Source organism: Lipophrys pholis (genome assembly GCF_963383615.2).
Source record: "Lipophrys pholis genome assembly, chromosome: 18".
Taxonomy (NCBI): domain Eukaryota; kingdom Metazoa; phylum Chordata; class Actinopteri; order Blenniiformes; family Blenniidae; genus Lipophrys; species Lipophrys pholis.
Genome location: NC_137646.1, coordinates 19,889,468 through 19,908,698, shown reverse-complemented (window position 1 = coordinate 19,908,698; position 19,231 = coordinate 19,889,468). Strand labels below are relative to the sequence as shown.

The 19,231-nt window shown below is 42.7% G+C and overlaps 1 protein-coding gene across 2 annotated transcripts in view; it reads right to left on the bottom strand.

Annotated features, from left to right (window-relative positions):
* LOC308123808 (protein phosphatase 3 catalytic subunit alpha) overlaps window positions 1–19,231 on the bottom strand; it is a 71,727-nt gene that overhangs the window by 37,365 nt on the left and 15,131 nt on the right. For both annotated transcript variants that reach the window (XM_080486498.1, XM_080486499.1), the window contains exon 2: window positions 4,831–5,031. In XM_080486498.1, coding sequence (XP_080342624.1) covers window positions 4,831–5,031 — 201 coding nt within the window. The remainder of the gene's footprint in view (window positions 1–4,830; window positions 5,032–19,231) is intronic.

The following is a 19,231-nucleotide window of genomic DNA, read 5'->3' as shown; positions in this document are numbered from 1 at the left end:
TGCCTGTGCGCTAAAGTGATCTCCCTGAGTAGCAGCATATCAGCGGGCAGCAGCTACCGAGTGGGTGGTGGGCATTACACAACCTGGCTTCAGAACCTACACAGGCCACTCCAAAGGCCGGGCTCATTGAGCGAGGAGCGAGATGGAGCCGCTGCCCGATCGTGTTTTGATTGAGACAGGTTGATAACAACACCCCCACCCCCACCCCCCTCGAAGAAACCCCTGGTTTACCGACGGAGTCTGCCAGAGCGTGCATCCTGCAGACCAGGTGTTCTGCAAAGGTGGAGGTGGTGCTTGAAATGCCATATAAACATCAATCTATATGCAATTTTTCAAAAGCTACTCACGGTACAGCTGCGCCAATAAATATTCAGATGTCTGATTTACTGTTGGACTTTTGATGCGCTGATGTAAATCAATGTTTCCCAACCAGTTTACTAAATTGCAATGCTTGAAAGGCGACTTTTTATATACCTACCCGGGCTGAATACATAATGTATACATACATAGAGGCTGAACAGGTTTGTCTTCATTAAAACCTTTTATAAAAGTCACTGTTGAAAAGATTATTAAACAATTGCTGTATGCATATAGGCTAATAGATTTTGATTTAACCATATATACGTTTGCAACAAATGACTAAACTACAATTTATTTACCGGTATTGGTCATTGCTAACAGTGTTCAACAGATTGCATTACAAGATACAGATATTTATATTCTCTAATATCATATACTGTATTCTAATATTCTCAATCCAACTTTTTCTAATTATAATTCCGAATGCAGAGCTGCACGGTTTGCATTCAGTGTGAGTTAAGTTTAAAAAAAAAACACATTATGACAGATTAATCCATTAGCCATTAGAGATTAATCGATAATCCGCCAAAAGATGAGGCACTTTTTTAAATTTAAAGTTTTAGGACTTGGATTACTAATAAATATTATATAAATCCAAAATGCTAATTAATATAAACCAAGATGATTTCATAGAAGAAGTAGTCACATATACTGTGTAACTGCGTATGGCATTCTGATGTTCAACACATTTTTTAAAAGCTTCGATTTTAAACATAATTTCTCACAACATAGAGGTTATTGCATACATAGACGTTGTTATATTCATAATAACCAAGGCTAATTGATCCACGCTGCTCTTGCGTCCATACAAGTGCAATTCTCATTATGAGAAGGTTGCATAAGAGCCTATTGGAAAGCTTGTGCAGCCTTGCAGAGCAAACACACTCCACATTAAGCTCTTTAAATTCTCAACAAGGTCGAGTAAGATCATTTAAAGGTGTACACAGGAAACTCTGCAACCAAGGTCTTACAATGTGTCACACTTTCAGAAAGAAAGCGCCTACGTTAGGACATGCATACACAGCCCAGGCATCATTCAGGTTGGTACTTCAAAATATAAATATAATAAATAAAACAATAATAATAATAACACTTCCTGTCCAAATTGAGGAAAACATGTTTGATTGTGCTTCAATAGAAGAGATATTTGATTCAAAGTGCGGCTCAGGCACTGCAAACATGTGTATTAAGAGTGTAAAAACCTTGCTGTTGCCTGGTGATGTGGCTGTAAGCGCTCTATTGATGGGTGACTTGTGTGAAGGCCATGAGAGCAGCTTGTACTCAGCAGACTAAGCCAGCTCCACTCGCCACACGATACACACACACACACACACACACACACACACACACACACACACACACACACACACACACACACACACACACACACACACACACACACACACACACACACACACACACACACACACACACACACACACACACACACACACACACACACACACACACACACACACACACACACACACACACCTCCCTCCATGAAAACCCCACCTGCCATCTGGCCCAACAAGGAAGTGACTGTGCAAGTGTGAGAAGCAGGGAGAGAGGGAGAGATAGCCGACATGTCATGGTGCTTTGCATCGACGATAAATATTTACATACTAATTTTCTGACCGTGTGTCATGTTTGAATTGGACGTGTGCTGCTGGTGGAAGGAGGGAGAGAGAGAGAGAGAGAGAGAAAGAGAGAGAGAGAAAGAGAGAGAGAGAGCGCGACTGACCATGACACAGAAAGTTAAAGCATGGCAGACAGAAGGAAAATGACAGAGAGAAACAAAGGAATGTTTACACCGAGAGAGTTTGGGAGCGCGCACGAGAGGGAAACACAGCAGGAGTACGAGCACGCGCAACAGAGAAATCCTTGTTGCAAAAGCCTACTGAGTGGGAGAGGGGTTGAGACAGGGGTGTTGAGTGGGAGGGAAAGAAGTGCTTCATTTGCTGCGCTCCTGTACACAAGTGCATGAACACACACACGTACACACACGTACACACACGTACACACACGTACACACACACACACACACACACACACACACACACACACACACACACGCACACACACACACACGCGCGCGCGCAGCCCCTCAGGATCCACTGCCTGCTCACAGAGCTGAAGCTGTCCACTGTTTTCATGTGGCACAACAAAGGAGGGAGATTTACCGGCTGATCCATCACTGCTTCAAAATGTGAAATCTGGACATTGTGGACGATAACCGAGCGCCTTTAAAAGGGACCCATTATTCCACATGTACAGGTTTTTGTCAGGCTGTAGAAATACACAAGAAAAGCTATTCAGGACTTATCGTTTTCGAGCTCGTGTCGAGCCTCGATGCAGCCGATCCATTCACACTCTAGGTCTCTAAAACTCCTTCTAAAGGTGCAATAGATAACATTTTTAAATGTAAAACCTCAAAAGGAGTTAATGAAGTCAGTGCTGAAACTAGTTAACTAGTTTATAAAATTGAAGACAACGTGGCCTCGCTACTGCCACTTAATGGACATAAGCGTCATCAAATGAAACTTTTTTTTTTTTTTTTTTAATAATTCTTTTTGAACTCCAGCACAAAGCAAATAGACAGAAAGGCCTGAGAGAGTAGTTTACCTTCATTTTTCACAAATAGCTTTCTGTCTGACTTTAAAGTGTGTTTATATGGAAAGATCAATACAATTTGCTTCACTTTGATTCAGATGCAATAATTCACAGCAACAAATACAAGTTTTTACTCTTCTGTGGCGCCTCACAGTCATTTATCATGATGCACCGCTGCATAATATTGGAGGGAGCCAGTTGCGTTGCCAAATAATCAGTAATTTAGACGTATTCAATAGTATATCCTGTGTGCAGAGAGAGACAGAGACCGTTAAAAAGGACTCGTGATTATGCAACTTGTTTGCATGTTTCTGTAAAGCGTCAGTCTCTCAAACTGCCAGACGAGATATCCTCTTATCATAATGGCCTCAATGACCGGTGGAGGCCCGCGCTGTTTAACAAGGGCCACACATTCATGAATTTAAGTAAGTGTGACACCTGCCAAATAAAAACATGGGTCTCTGCGGACTTTATTGTGGGAAGGATCTCGTATTAGAAAGCGACGGGTTGCCATAGACCTGGAGTGGGTCTCTGCCTCTGATTACGGCAACATGAAAGAGGACTCATCAGAAAGTCTAATGGAGGAACAGGACACTTGACCAAAAAAGAAGAATAGAGTTGTGCATATGCATCAGTGGCCAGCCCTCTACAGTGTGCTCCTTCACAGATGCAGGCATAAATAAGCTCAACCGAGGCCCACATGAGGCCCCCGAGGCACAGTGACTCAGTTAATTAGGAAAATTAAGTTTCGGTACAGCTGTAAACAGTCGGCCTCCTTTTCCAATGTGTTTTCATTCTGAAACAAGTGCAAGTTGTTTGAACCTCCTAGAGCATAAAAAGGAGCTACTAGTTTTTGTGGGCACGCTCCGGAGCGCGGGGCCTTTTGGAAATTCGGAAAAAACACAGGAGCAAATAAGTAATAAGGAAAATGCAAAGTGTCGCAAACAGACACTTCTTTGAACTCTTTCGAGTCGACGCATTAGAATTTGCTTAAAATTATTATACCCTTTCACTCGCATAGGCTGTGGAGTTTCTATGTCTGCATTCACGTCAGCTGTCGAGTGACTGAGCGCGAGTCAAAAATGTGGAAAGTGGGCTGACAGATGAAAATCGCATAAAAAAATAAACTCAGGTGACATTTTGATACATCGATGCTATTCAAATGATTTAAAACAAATATATTATGTTTTAACAAAATGTTCTGTATTTCTGCTAAGCTGAAACATTTAGGGACATTGTCGACCCAAACAGGTCTTATACATTGTAAAATAGATTTGTAAGTGGTACAAAGTGAAACACTCATGTCACATGACAGCTTCTGCACCATTAGATTCAATCCAGTTCTTTCCTCCAAACTTGTAACATGAGCAATTCTTTTTTTTTTTTTCACGGTTTTGAAGATCATGGCTACATGATTGATACAGGGCTGGGGTGAATATATCCAGAAACAATACCTGGACCTCTGTTTCTGTGTTGTCGCTGAAAGCACAAGTGGTTTGAGGAAATGACGGATGAATAGATGCTAAATATCAGTCAGTATTTTGCATTTTGGTTTCATTCTTTTTTGTTAATGGCTTGTGAGGGAACCATAAGTGCAGACAGCATTAGGCAGAGCACACACACAAAACCATTTTGAAATGCAGAAATGTCGGTGGCGCCACACATCTGAGTGTCCCCTTGTGGGAACACATTAGTTCTTCGTCGGCGGCATCCAGACATGTAACCTCTAACAGACAGACGGAACCACTAATTATGTTGTTGGCAATTATCTAATGATTCTCCATTAGGCCGGATCCCAGACAGACTTTAGCAGTGCTAAAAACAAACCAAAACAAAGTCAGTTGTTCGACTCCTGACCTGTCACTGGGGCCTCGATGTCCAGCAGGTTTTTCTCTGCACGCAGGATGGTGGCGCCCTCGCCGATGAGCCGGAGAGCCACGGCCTCCTCCACACGGCCCTCCTTGGTTAGGTGGGCTTTCAGCACGTCCACTTTGGGCTTCCCCTCGCTGTCAAACACCTCTTTAGCTGTCAGCCGGTGACTGGGGGGGAAGGGGACAGCTGCAGGGCGGAAGAGGGACAAGAAATAAAAAAAAATAAAGCAACGTTAAAAGAGGCACACTTTCATTACATATTTGCAGTTCTTTCATGCACTTTTCATTGACAAACGACTTCTGAGGATACACCGTTAATTACACATGACTGAGCAAACAACATTTAAGCTGTTTGATTAGCAGGTATCTTTGTACCTTCCAGGGGATCGAGCCCCCCCCCCCCCCCCCCCCCCCCCCCACTGGGAAGGGAGCTAATGTTCACTCCCATGCCTGCAGCCCACCCTCTGAGACGATTTACCAGATTGCTGCTGTGATCTGTGAGTCATTCAATTTCCAATATTTATAACAGACCCACACAATTTTGAGTTTTTCTTGGCAAAAGATGTTAGACTTTTGAGGACGGACTGAGACATCTGTTGTTTTATTAACGTGAAAAGCCTTTCATATGATGACCGAGTCGAAACAGCACTGTATTTGAGGTTTAACGCGTAAACTCCACTGTGTTTAAACATGTCCTGTTGTGTTTACATGTCCGTCAGTTACTGCTAACAGGAAAAATGTGCTTATTTCGGCGAGTCTTGAAGGCATCATAAAAAATTGGGCAAACCGGAACCAAAACAAAACTCTCCATAATTAGCAGCGTTAAAAAAGGTTGTATTTCCCACAACGTGATGCAACTCAGGGCTGTTTACATGTTTTAATTTGAATCTGTACCGTCTCCAATCTAATCGCTGACCTTATGCCACTGCAGTTTTACCAGTCGGTATGAAAAAGGGGCCATTTTTAAACACTATATTTAGTAGTTTCATCTTAACCCAAAGTCCTGCATGCGTGTAGTTCCTTCACTACAATCGCTTAATAAACTTTTCAACTCCTGACAGCGAAGGTAGAAGAAGACATCCTTTATTGTGAGGCCGCGCTCTTAATTAGCGTCCACTCGCAAGTAATAAATACTGTTGAGTCGTTGGCTTTTGTGTGTGTGTGTGTGTGTGCATGTACGGCAACGTCCATCCTCCCCAAAGGTGACATCAGGGGTAATCGGGGCAGCACTTTATCTGTGTCGCTCGGAGAAAGGCGATATTTGGGATCTCAGCTGTGGCAGTTAAAGCTTTCTAACGGGTGGATGTTGAAAGCTCAAAGTTTTACTGGACTCACACAGCTGCACTCTGAACACTTTCACCACAACAATGTCTGTAACCAGTCCCAGTCCCCAAGGAGCGAGAGGGGGAAACTATCAGACTGATGACAGCCGACATCTTCCTCTGAGCTTGAGCCTGACTCACTGTTTTGACAACTCCTTTTACCTAAAATCACAAACTAAACAGAAATTCCAACGTGCTCCCAATGGATTTAGAGGAGAAGTGCTTTGAAACGGTAAAAATGAAGCTGGCTAACCCATTATCAATCCAACAACCTGTGTTTCCCTATATATTCCAGAGGGTCCGCCTCAGCGGCTGGTGGAGACGAAACCAAAGCGCTAATTAATATCTTCTCGTCGGCGACTCCTCTTCTAATAAACCAAGAAAATGTCGAGATATTTTTAAATTTATTTATTATTTTGCCAAGCTGTAGAGACAGGCTGAACAGCTGCCCCACACTCTGAAAAATAGTCCAGTGCCGTCAGATGAAGGACGCCTCCGCTCGCAGCGTCCGACTGCACAAACAGGTGGAGAAAACATGATGTGCAGGATGCAGCAACACACTGCGCGCTCAACTTTGTGCCCACATGTTGTGAGTTTTGCTTTACACCGAGTTATCCATCGAAATCCGAGTGGCAGAGCGTTGCCCTCCGAACACCGGAGGCTCATTCTGAATGTCTCCCACTAAGTGTGGGCCTGCGTTTGGAAATTTGGACATGCAATAGTGGCAAGATCTACAAAGTTGCATTTAGCTTTTGAGAATCGGGATATTTAGCTTCCCCCCCCCCCCTAAGTCATAAAAAGGTAAATTTTCTCATTAAAATTGCATTATTTGGACAAATATATGCATATAAAGACCAACCAGTGATGGATACAGTGAACCACCAATAGCTTCTCTTTAATTGTTGATGAATAACTTACCAACAATTTGGAAACCGTATTAAGTGTAGGGTAAGGGTTAGGGCAGCCCCCTGTAAAAAAGAAATTAAATAAACTGAATTACTTCTAGGATGGGGTCGGGACACTGTCTCCCATCTTTGATTTGCTAAAACATTTCAGTGAAGCCATCACCCATTCTAACAATATCCAAACAAACAAAAGCAAAAAGCACTAGGAACTTTCAAAGATCAGCTGACAGTTGTTGTCACTCTGGAGCAGTGGGTCAACAGTCTGCAGCACTTTGCTTAATGGCTTTTGAACCTACAGCTATTTTTAAACGCGCATACCTTCAACCAAAATACTTCAAAAGGATTGTCAACACAAACTTTGTTAAAGAACTTCTAAATCTTCTGAAACATTATAAGACTAATAGCTCCACATTTAGGTATCTGGGGCATTCGGAGATCCCCATCGGAGATAGAATTACCCCAGGCTGGCCTCCCCTGAGCACCTGCTGCGCAACACTAGCCTGAGGCCAGGGCCTTGGGGCTTTAGACTCCACGATGGCAAACAACCACACTTCAGAGAGATGTTGAACACGTAGTGTACAAACTATTTTTAACACGTTTGAGGGCAGATCCTGAAAGACAAGGCCGCTGGTTTCATGTTTTAATGTTACATATATACCAGAAATGAATTAAGAGGAGCACGTCTACAAGTGCAGGGTGATTAAAGAAAACAATATTTTTCTTTTTTTAATAATTATTTTTACTTTATACAATTTTTTTATTTAAAATACCTCCTTTAAAATGCAATGCGCACAGTTTCTCCATGAACTCTTTCAAACAGTATCAAAATCCAATATTCTTTTTATGCATGAAGCAAAGATTTGAATGTTGTAGGGGGACTTTAGGAGCACTATTATGAATCACTGAGTGTTCGGAGTATTGATTTCCGTAGGCAGCCCTTACAAAGACTTAGCAACTGTAAGCAGCAGTCAGACAGGAGTCGAGGTTAAAGTCTTGACGGTATTTCTCTCAGTCTGCTTTATTCGCCAAAAAAGCGCGATGGTCGGTAAACGCTCAAGATCCTCAACCAGAACTAGAAGACTGGCTATGGAATAATCAAGCGACAGATTATGTTTTTGGCATTATATTTTTGGGTCAATCCACTGTATACTTGATAGATGTATGTACTTTAAGACTTTGAGGCCGCGGTGCTCATGCACAGCAGTTTCAAAAATTTCCACTTTCGAAGGCGTTTTCAAAAACTTGCGTTTTCAGTGGCTCCGAGCGCCATTTTCATGAAAACGGACGCCCGAAACACAATGAAAGGTTTCCGTTAACTTCATGCAGGACATAAGCACAAGTTTAATTCAATGACTTTTGACATCTTTTAAATACCAAATTATAATAGGTTACGCCAATATTTTGAAAATCATTTACACATCGAAAATGTCAGAATTTGTCAATATTCAATTAAGAATACAACCAATCTAAGAATGCACAAATAAAACGCTGCTGGCACACCCAACAGGCCAACTCGCTCGTCCCTGCATACAGCGCTAAGCCTTTCCCCCAACAATTCAAGCCACTTTCAGCCTTCGAATATAAAATGCTAAATTTAGGATGCTTTGAGGATGTGAGCAGACTGATGGATGACAATGACAACCAGCGAGAAGTATTCACAGCAATTCTGGAGAAGACTGGTGTTCCCACAAATGGCGTAACTGTTGGTAGTACTCAACCGACTGTGGCCGCTTTACATAAGCCACGTCTGCTCGCACCGAAGCAAGCAAAACATGACAAGTCTAAAAAAAAAAATTATAATAAAAAAATAGAGTGAGAATAACATTATTCTTTAATAGAAAGTACTGGCGTGAAAGCTGTGGTTGTTGGCATGCTGGCGGCCTCTCAACACGTCACCCTTCCATTTCCTACAGTCATGACAATGGAAACACTGTGAACTTTCCCCTTGTGGAATTTCTAACAGCCCCTTTATTAACGAGAGTAACACCCAACTCTGCCAAAACATTACACGGCACATTGTAATGGTAGGATCGACACTCAAAAGAAAGAGGCGTTACTCCCAGAGGGGGAAAAAAAAATAAAAAATGAAAAGGCTCGTGGCCGAGGAAAAAGATCATCATGGATTAAAGACTCCTTCAAGGAAAATAAATCATCAAAGAGGCGCTTATAAGTTAGTTGTATTTTTAAAAAAAATTTTTAAATCAAAGGTATAATAATTGATATAATCTTCTATTGGAGTAATTATCTAGGAAAATGTTGTTAGTCATAAGCCACTCAAGGCATTTAACCGCCAAACGCTGCCTTTATCAACTGGATCAGGACGTTCCCAGACAGTTCATTGTTGTAAATAACCCTGTGCATCTATCCATGCTTTCATGCCGGGCTTGAAAGCCACCAGAGCACAAAGTGACCCACAGCGATCCGCCTGACACTCAAGTATGACTCAGAAACTGCCTCCATTAGCCGGTCGCTTTTGCCTTCATTAATTTTACCATTTGTCTGTTCTTTTCTGTTACATAACTGGGGAAATTGCACTGCTGCCTCAAATCTAACATGCGAGAGAAATGCTAAGAGGGAGTCGGAGAGGGTGGAAAAGAAAAGAAAAGAAAAGAAAAAAATCTGCGGTCTGATTTAACTTTTCCTGGTAATTTGTCTCCGATTAGCATTGAAATTTCCAAGCTACAAATTAGAGCCATCCATCAACCATTGGGGTTAAAGCCTGAGAGATGACTAAACCTCTGAATGCCTGGAGGGCGTGTTAAATAAACCTTTGAGTTATTTAATCAAAGTGGACTGTCCTGGTGTGGTAGAGTGCTGCAAGCAAATAGCTTAAAAAACGCCCCGCTCCCAAAAATCTCATGCCGAATGTGTTTTGTGACTTCTTGTTGCTTTCCAGGTTATAATATTTTATGGATAACAGCAGTTGGCATCCAAAGGCAATGCTTCTAACCTGAAATATCTGCCAAATCTATGTGTGCAGCCATAACTGTTAGGGATGCTATGGAGAGAAATCTGCTTAAACACTCGATTTTTCCATCTCACTGTGCATCTTAAAAAAAAAACAACAACAAAAAAACACTGCTCTTGTACAACAGCTCTTACTTAAAAAAAAAAAAATGAAATAAATAAAATAATTCTAGTTTGATATCCAGACAAATTAACACTTCATACTGCCAACGAGCCGATGTGGAGTACCGAGCGCAGCACACCTTAAAGTGAGAGGCGGTGAAAAAGCAGGCAGCCTGAGATGTTGAGGTTGGCGTAGTTCAGAGCTAATGCAATCTCTCTGAGGAACGAGACAGCGGGAGGTGTGCAGTCATATGGCGCTGGACAGATCAGCCTAATTGGGGAAAGTGAGACAGACTGTTGCTGAGCTCACCAACCCCTGGCCTTCATTTAGTGAAGAACACCGAGTGCAACCATGAGCCTGGCCTTACGGGTCAGTTCAGACGGCTACAATTCCTGCACGTCGGCGACCCCCGGCTCTCTGAATATTGTGCGCACTCAACCTCGCAGATATGGGCATGATCACATTCTGTGACATTCAGGAGAAAGATTTCAACCACTCAGGAAAACAAAGCTGCGAGAAATTGCTCAAGTTGTGCAATATAGTCAGTAAATCCATATCCAACTGGTGTCACTAGTGACATCACCTGCACAGCAATACCGACCACAAACACTGGCTGTGGCGGCTCCACGCCTGTCCAGAAGCACAGGCTATCACCTAATAACTACTTCTGTTTGGGGAAAAAAATATTAAGCCTGCGTGGACTGAGCTGGTCTGGGATCGAGGCCAACAAATGAAGGCCTTTAAAAGCATACAGATAAGGTGAGGAAAGCAACTCCCGATGATAAATTCCTCCAATTCCAGGACATAAATCTAAACCTGAGGTTGCTGTGGATCTCGGCCACAGAAATCTTAGCATCGGAAGCAGAAATGACACCCAAGAAAAAAAGGGCTGATGCTGCACGATGCGGCCCCCCCCCCCCGCCGGAGCGTGGGCGAGACTCGGGTTGTCACTGCCCACATCAACTGCCCCCCCCACCCCCACCTCCACCCCCACGCCACCTCCTTCCACCAGACAGGCCACCACACCAGCAATTTTCCTCCCCTCAGACTCAGCGTGACCAGTGGAAATCACAGCACGATCAACAGGGAGGTGAGGCAGAACAAAGGCTGGGGGAGCTATGTGCAGGTGCAACAAAGGTCAGCTCACACCAAGTACACAATAGATGGAGTAATTTGACGGAGTGGAGGGACACCGCCATGCAAAGGCGGCTTCTGATCAGACGTGTGATACCAATCTGTAATGTTGCTTCCTCGCTCAAGTCACTGTAACACAGCTCCCTTCGCCTGTTCCAATGGCGATGCTCTGCTCTGTATCCTGAGGCGAGGCAAGTGGCTGGCAGCACAAGCACAATCTCTGGGTAATGAATCAAGTGGAAAGTGAAAATCTGATTAAACAGTACAGAAATACCAGGGCTCGGTGAGACAACACAGTCGCAGAAAGAGATTTAGGAACAGAAGGTACCTCTCGGGAGCAAATGATCCAAAATGTGTATTTCATGGTCAAATATTCAGCAATCAGAAATCAGTCATCGAGTACAACAATGAAGGTATGCCTGCACTTCGGATATTTGTCCACCTTCTGCAGTTTTATCACTTCCCTGCTTTTTATTGAAGTACAATTGCATTCTTTTTTTATTTCTATGTATCTGTATTTTCTAGACAACATACATGACGATTGTAAAAAGAAAAAAAGCTTGCCTTTATCCTGAGATAAGTTCTTACTGCTGTGTGTGTTCGGCTGCTCTCTTTTATATGGGCTGCCACTTCAGCTAACTACAAGTGATGTGCCACCAGAGAGACTGCCTATAACAAGAGGCAGGAATTTATAAACTCTGAACAGGTCATTTGCTGTTCTTTACAGTAATTCATTATTAAGTCAATTCATTATTTAAATGTAGAAAATGTTGATATCAACTTAATTCTGTCTGTCAGATTCACATTTGCTTTGTGCGGAACTAATTAGCGTGATACTGTCACAGTCATAATGAAATGTTCGTACCATATAATCTCAATGTAACGCCACACAGTGATCGCTCATTTTGAAGACACACACATACGAGCAAATCTCTGCGATTATGGCAAAAAAAGAAACATAAAGCTCCACAGAGAAACTGCAGAGATTGTGCTTGAGATTAAGAGTATTTTGTGGTTACAGTAACAGAGGGTCCTTGATGAATCTGCAACTGACAGTGCAGGAATGAGAAAAAGGAAAAAAAAAAAGAAAAATTCAATCACACTCAGCCCAGTTTCCAGCTGGAAGCCTTTTAGCGATGAAGAATCCACCGCGTGTGCTGTATGGACCGAAGACGACTGCCAAGTGTTGAATAGGGCATCAAGAGTGTGCAACTCACTCTCCACTGATAGTCCGGGTTTGTTAATTAAATTACATAACAAAGCTGAATTAGAGTGGGATAGGAGTCCGGGACGAACAGAACGCTCAGGCTTCCTGTAGGCGGTAGGAAACAAAGCACATACTGTACACCACAAAGCACCTCGACTTCAAATGCCACTTAGCAGCAGCGTCATCGCTTCACTATTCCGCCGTTTGGAAGCTGATTACCTGACATGCATAATGTATAAGATTGAGATCATATGGCGACCCTTTTCTTCCGCGGCATCTGAACCACACAATGCATTATATTCACAAAGTGATGCATCATTGGCAACATTGTGCTGCAGGTAGAAAGGACACTGTGATGTCTACAAGCAAGCTGTGAGATTGACATCACGTCTTTTTTATTATTATTGTTATTTTTTTAACAGCTCTGCCTCGCTAAGCCACCGAGAAAGCCAATAACACTGCCAATCAATAATTCACGAGCCAGCATTCTTCAGAAACGATGATTCTCCTGAATTCAATCAACGACAACGTGGATTTCATTTTGAGAGTGACACGAGGGACAACAACGAAAATGGAAGTCTACAATATCAAAAGGATTTGAGAAAATGTTACAGCGTGTCTTTTAGGGTTGAAGGTATTTAGGTGTATACCGGCGACCCCCTCAGGAAGTCACCTGCCTTTCAGCCATTGATGGCTTGGAAGGTCTTCTTAGGTGACATCCAACGACTCACGAAAACAGATAAATGTGCTTCAAATCTTAAAAAAATCACAAGAGGGTATTGTGCTGAATTAACATACTCTAACTCAACCCACTCTCCACTCAGAGATCATGCCCATCAGAGCCTCAGCAATAGTAGTCATTTTGTTTGTATCATTTACACTGAAATTGTTTATTTCTATATGTGCAATTACACTAAAAGATTGTTCTAATTAAAAGGGTCATTGAAGGGATGACAAGACTGGTAACATACATATATACTTTCAAAAGTCAGCAAACTACAGACCCATAGCCGGAATCCTTCAATCCTAAGAGTCTTCAAAAGTTTTGTTGTTTTTGTGAGATACTGGACACATGTTTGGACAAACGCAACTTATTGGAAGATGGTCAACATGGTTTCAGAACCAACAGATCAGCATAACTGGCAATAATTGATGCAATTGAAGAAATTAAAATCTCTGTGGCTATTAAAAGGTTTAGTGCTGGGGTATTAATTGATCTTAAGGATCTGATCGTGACATCTTGGCTGATGAATTGAAGGTGCATGGCATCAGGAGAACAGTCTAATAGTGGGTTACAAACTAGTGGTTTGGTAAGTTGGAGAACGACAAGTCATATTTATTTATCTATGGTGTGCCTCAGGGGTCTGTGTTGGGACCAAAACTCTTTATCTTATATATGAATTATTACCATCATTGATCAAGGTGGGGGGTAACATCTGAGAGCTGAACTTTAAAATTCACAGGGTGCACACGACAATGAAAAGTTCATGGATTTGAGTTTATGCTATGAAATTATGGGATACATTTAAAACAGAGTTCGAGCAATGCTCAGTTATGAAACTTTTATTTTTAAAGGTACAAAAATTGTTACCCATAAAGGTATATGTAGCTATTAATATTATAAATATATCTTTTTTGATCTGGCATGGAAGTGAAGCCCAATAACTGATTCATGTACTTTCTCCTACTCCTTTTCAAATATTTTTGAATTACGTATAATAATATTGGAACTGTATTTATTTTTTTTTCAAAATGAAGTTGACTCATTTTATTAGTTTCTTTTATAGCCTGGATAAGAGGTGCTTTTGTTTCAATACTTCTTATTATCTGTAGGTTTGGTATTGGAAGTACATTAAAACCAATTTTACAAGTGCGGGTCAGGGGGACGCCTATTCCCCGCATGATTCTTGAGTTTTTGAAGATATCACTACAAAGATAAATAAGTTGAAGTTATAACTGTCTATTAAAAAGATACATTTTTTGAAATGAATAGAATCAAAAGCAAAATGTATCTCAAGGTTCAGGACTAAACCATGTGTGTAACAGGTATGATCATTGAAAACTATATATTAACATTCATGAGTTATAATTGGAAAATAAAAACCACAATGCCAGTTTTATGATTCCATTTGATTCAAGCATGACAAGGAAGGGCTCATCCAACAACATTTGGCATGTCGAGGTGCCTCTTTGAAAAAGTCTTGGGTAAAAACACGAGACAATTACTTTAAATCATGGATGACTGGATCATTTTGTAATGGCGAAAGTCGGCAGACTTTGCTGCCGGGCAGCAGGTATTTGCACCGCGACCCAGAAAACAGGGAGGGAAACCACGTACATTGCATCATGGGGAGATATATTTAGAAGGAAGGCGACCAAAAGAACATATAGGACTTCCATCTGTTTCATGAGGGCAGCCCAGGGATTCGAAAGGCCTACGGTGAAAAGGTCACTCAGGAATTGGCGTGAACCTCTTTACCATGCATTAGCAGGGATAGAAGCCGGCCCTGAACGAAGTGCTTAGCGGAGCGGAGCTTTGAAGCTCAGTGCTTTGAGTCTGCTGATTATATCAGTGTGCCGTTATGGGAATGGAGTGGTTACCTTTGTGGTCGAGGCAGAAAGGAGCCAAAAACACTCACCTTTCCAAAGCTAGAGGGAGGGGTGGGGGTGGGGGTGGGGGGATGACTGCGTCAGAGGAAATAAAAATGCAAAAGAGGTCTGAGCAGGACCGTCAACAAAGACTCTTGTGGGGGGGGGGGGGGCTGTATCAAAGACTGATATTGTACCAAGAAGTGATGCTGGCGTGCCCAGCAGGAATCAAAGATAACATATTTAATCACGTGTGCACACAAACTATCAATCGCTTCTCCAAATTAATAATTTGTTCCCTGCAATTAATAATTCATGTCGAATAATTACTAAAATGGTGTCTTCAGGTTACTCAATTGGTTCCTTTAAAATTAATAGCAACCCTGCTACACTTATTGAAGGAGAAAGAAGAAAAAGCTCTCTATTCAGCACCCACATTGTGTTTCAGCATAAAAGGAGATTTCTGCGACATCTATTCCATTTGTTAACATTTTCTGAACACACCTACGACTGTGAAGCCAAACTGGATGTCCCCTCAGCTCTTTGTGCTCCGTCCACTGGTCAGTTTCTGATAAACGGTGCACAAAGGCCACTGTGTAATCAACTGAAAAATAAACCGTGAGAGTTGTCAGATAAGTATTAATCTAAATGGAGCACTTGAGTTTCATAGTTTGCGATGATGTTGCATAGCAGATACAGAGATAAGCTTTAAGCACTCCAGTGTTTCGCCAAAGCCATAGAACTGCTTTTATCCTACATGTTAATACTATCCCGATTTTTTTTCTTTCTGTGCTGTACATTATGGCCTCCGGTCAATGCTATAATTAATTGTAGCTCTAATGACCATAGCATTAATTTAATGCAACCAGAGGACTATTACTGTACTTGAAAGATTTGCTGACCATCATCATCTGCCGCAGGCATATAAGCTTTTTACATCACATCAACAAACAGGAGAGATATTGGATAAAAGTGAGTAAACGGGTTGCCAGGGAAACAGTGCTGTAGAGTCTCAGTCTTAATCTTTCATCCATCAAAATATTGGCTTAAAAATGAATTGCCGGCAGCACGTTGCGTTCTGTGCCGAGCTGATCCGAGGCTGGAAGCCTGACCAAAAGCATGATCATACATAGTCCGCTCCTGCATGCTTTAAACATGATGTGCGACGTGACAGAGGTGAACGCAAACAACAAGAGTGTGATGGTTGCGTTTGACAGCTGCAATTCACTGCGATAACATGTGCGGCGGTCTGCACGGAGGGTCCGTTATCTGGTGGAGCTCGTTATTAAGATAGACAGGCCATGCACTAAACAAGCCAACAATACACCCAAGACCAGCCTCCATTCAGCCAGGCCTGTCAGGGTTATCAAAGCCCATCAAGCGCTGACAGAAAATAGCCCATAGCAGTGTTTTAGAGACGCAGGCAACAGCAATGTGAGGGTGAGTGACAGCCAAGCGTTAATCCTGCTGTCGCATCAAGAGAGTTTAGATGAGAAATGTAGGAAACGTGCAGGAGCAGGTGATCAAACTGCAGCGCCGCTCAGACAGCACTCTGAATAAGCTGCTGATTAATTAGTGAGGTAAGAGCTGCAGCGTGGGAGGCTGACGTGGGTGAATGTAGGCATGGATGAATGTAAATATGCAGGAGAGGGTGGATAAGGGGGAAGCTGCCAGAATAGGCTGCCGTGGGGAGGGGTGTTTTAAAGGGTGTCCCTGTGGGTGTCTTTTCCCGGTGATGGCCGGGTGAGCGGTGGCCCAACAATGGAACGGCGGATCGATGACACAGTGAGAGGCCGCCAAGGACCCGGATCACGGCAGGCAAAATTACTTCAGTAATTTGGAGCTGGACTGGGGGAAGTGCATGATTCAGGACAAGTGAAAGATCCATCAATGAAATTAAAAAGAAAAGCGACCAAATGGATTTTTTTTTTTCAAAGAGAGGATTTGTCAACCTATTAAAGACTCACAACTCACTGACTCACAGTTTGTTGATGGGACGTCCCCGAAGAGTTTCCATTCTAATAGAAATTATAAATGATACCCTGTTGACAAAGCAACAAGTCAATGACACTTGAGCCATGTTAAATATTGACACCATGCAACATGGATAGGTTTGTTCTATATATTTGTTCTATATATAAACTGCTTAAAGACAGACTCAACATTTCTTCTGTCAAAGTTTTATCATGTGACAGTCCCGCTGCAGAAAACCGCTTTGACATATTGTCAGACAGTCGTTGAACCCATCTTTACAGCTTATTGCTGAGAAAAGATCTCGATATGACGTGATTTCTTTGTTTGCTTTTGCAACAGCCCAACATCACTCCACTGAAACTGACCTTGTCGGGGGCTCTGGTATCAGCAATGATGCAACTAATTTCCTAGTCAATTCCTCATAAAATTCAATATGCAGCCATCAGTTTAATTCACTCAGTATTGGAAGGCTCCCAACTCAGTTTCTAGTGGCACAACCATCCCTGGCCTTATGTTCTATGCAGCGATGGTGGTCAAATTTCAATTTGAGAGTATCAGAGGGAGCAATAACATGAGATTCTGAATCGGTATTGCTGCTTTCAGCCGTAAGAGGGATGTCGCAACATCTGTAAAAGCCACTGCAATTTTTACACGTCAGCAAACTAAAAGTGCAAATAATAAAAATGAGCTGCAATAAATGTTATCCAGACCTTCAAGATAATGCATGCCAACACATTCAGGAGATAAATTAAGAAAATGCAGGTGAGCCCATTTTAAGAACCAAAGGGAACTAATCAATTAAGTAAGTGCAGTTGATATTTGGAGTGCTTTCCTTGACAGCTATTGTACCTTTCCTGAGCCTAAAGACACTTGTTCAATGAATCATCTCTATTCATTGTATTAGGAAATTCCTGAGACTAAACGTCTTGGTGTAATAACGCTATTGAAAATAACTGGCCAGTCTCTCAAATGGAAAGTTTTTATTCGGTGCAAGAAAACACTGGTTAAAAATTGTTTGAGTGGAAAAGTTAAAACTGGTCGGCAGGTTTGCCATGTGAATGGTGTTTAGGGTCAACACAAAAGTCATATTAAAAACAAGTTTCACATAAAACTGCTCACAGATTTTTGGATTTGCGGAGACGTTAACACTCTGGCATTTCCTCTGGAGAGCCACTCTGACAAGCCCTGAAGAAGACATTCCCTGCTAGCTTTGCCGTGCCGAGGCCTGTATGCGCCCCCCCCCCCCCCCCCCACCACACACACACACACACACTTCTCCTCACAACTCCTCCTCACCCTCCTCCTCCTCCTCCTCCTCCACAATGCCGTGACACAGGATTAGCTTTCATTAGAGAAGGCGCTGTAATCAGCTTTGGAGCATAACAGAGGACGGAACAATGGAGGAGGCTGAAAGGATCTGGAAGACAGGGCGCTATGGGTGCATGCACGGCTGTACATGAGCTATTTCCTCAGATGGAACCTGTGGCACACAAGCGGCAGATAGTGTCACGCTCACACTTGGCATGTATAGTCCCCAGTGTCAGGCGTTACATACATTGTTCTGAAAGATAGCCATCGTCAGTTCAATCCTTTAATTGCTTCACTTGTCTTTTTCAATCTTGACCTCCTGCTGAGCACTTTGGAGGCAGCCGAGCACCTGGTATAGTCCAGCGCAATTTGTCTTATCTTGTTCAATGTGTTTTATCGGTGATTTTCACCTGGTTAGTCGGAATCTTTGCATCTCCCTGCAGGCCCTCGGGTGCTACAGCTTGAACATTTCCTTCAGAAAGTAAACAGAAAGGTCAGGCAGCTGAGGGGGAGATCGGTGTACATGTTTGGATTCCAGTCTGGACAAAAACCTAGGCCCCGCACTTTGACAGAACCACCTTTGTGCGAGTCTTCCACCCCTCTCCATCATGCTGTCAACTGGCGCTTGTATCGGGAAGGACTGACGACACAGGTCTATGGAGAACATATGTCCCCACTAACCCTGGAGAGCTCTGCCAGTGCGCCGGCAGCCACTTTACAAAGCGTTCTTGTTGGGGACGTGTTCTGTGAGTGCGTGGTGACACACAGGCGGTGGGTGGACGTGATGCAGAGCCGCAGCTCAGCTGGAGTTGTCACAAAACCAAAAGTCAGACTTCAAAAGCTTCACTACGACTCAGGCGAAACTGTGCTCTAATGAT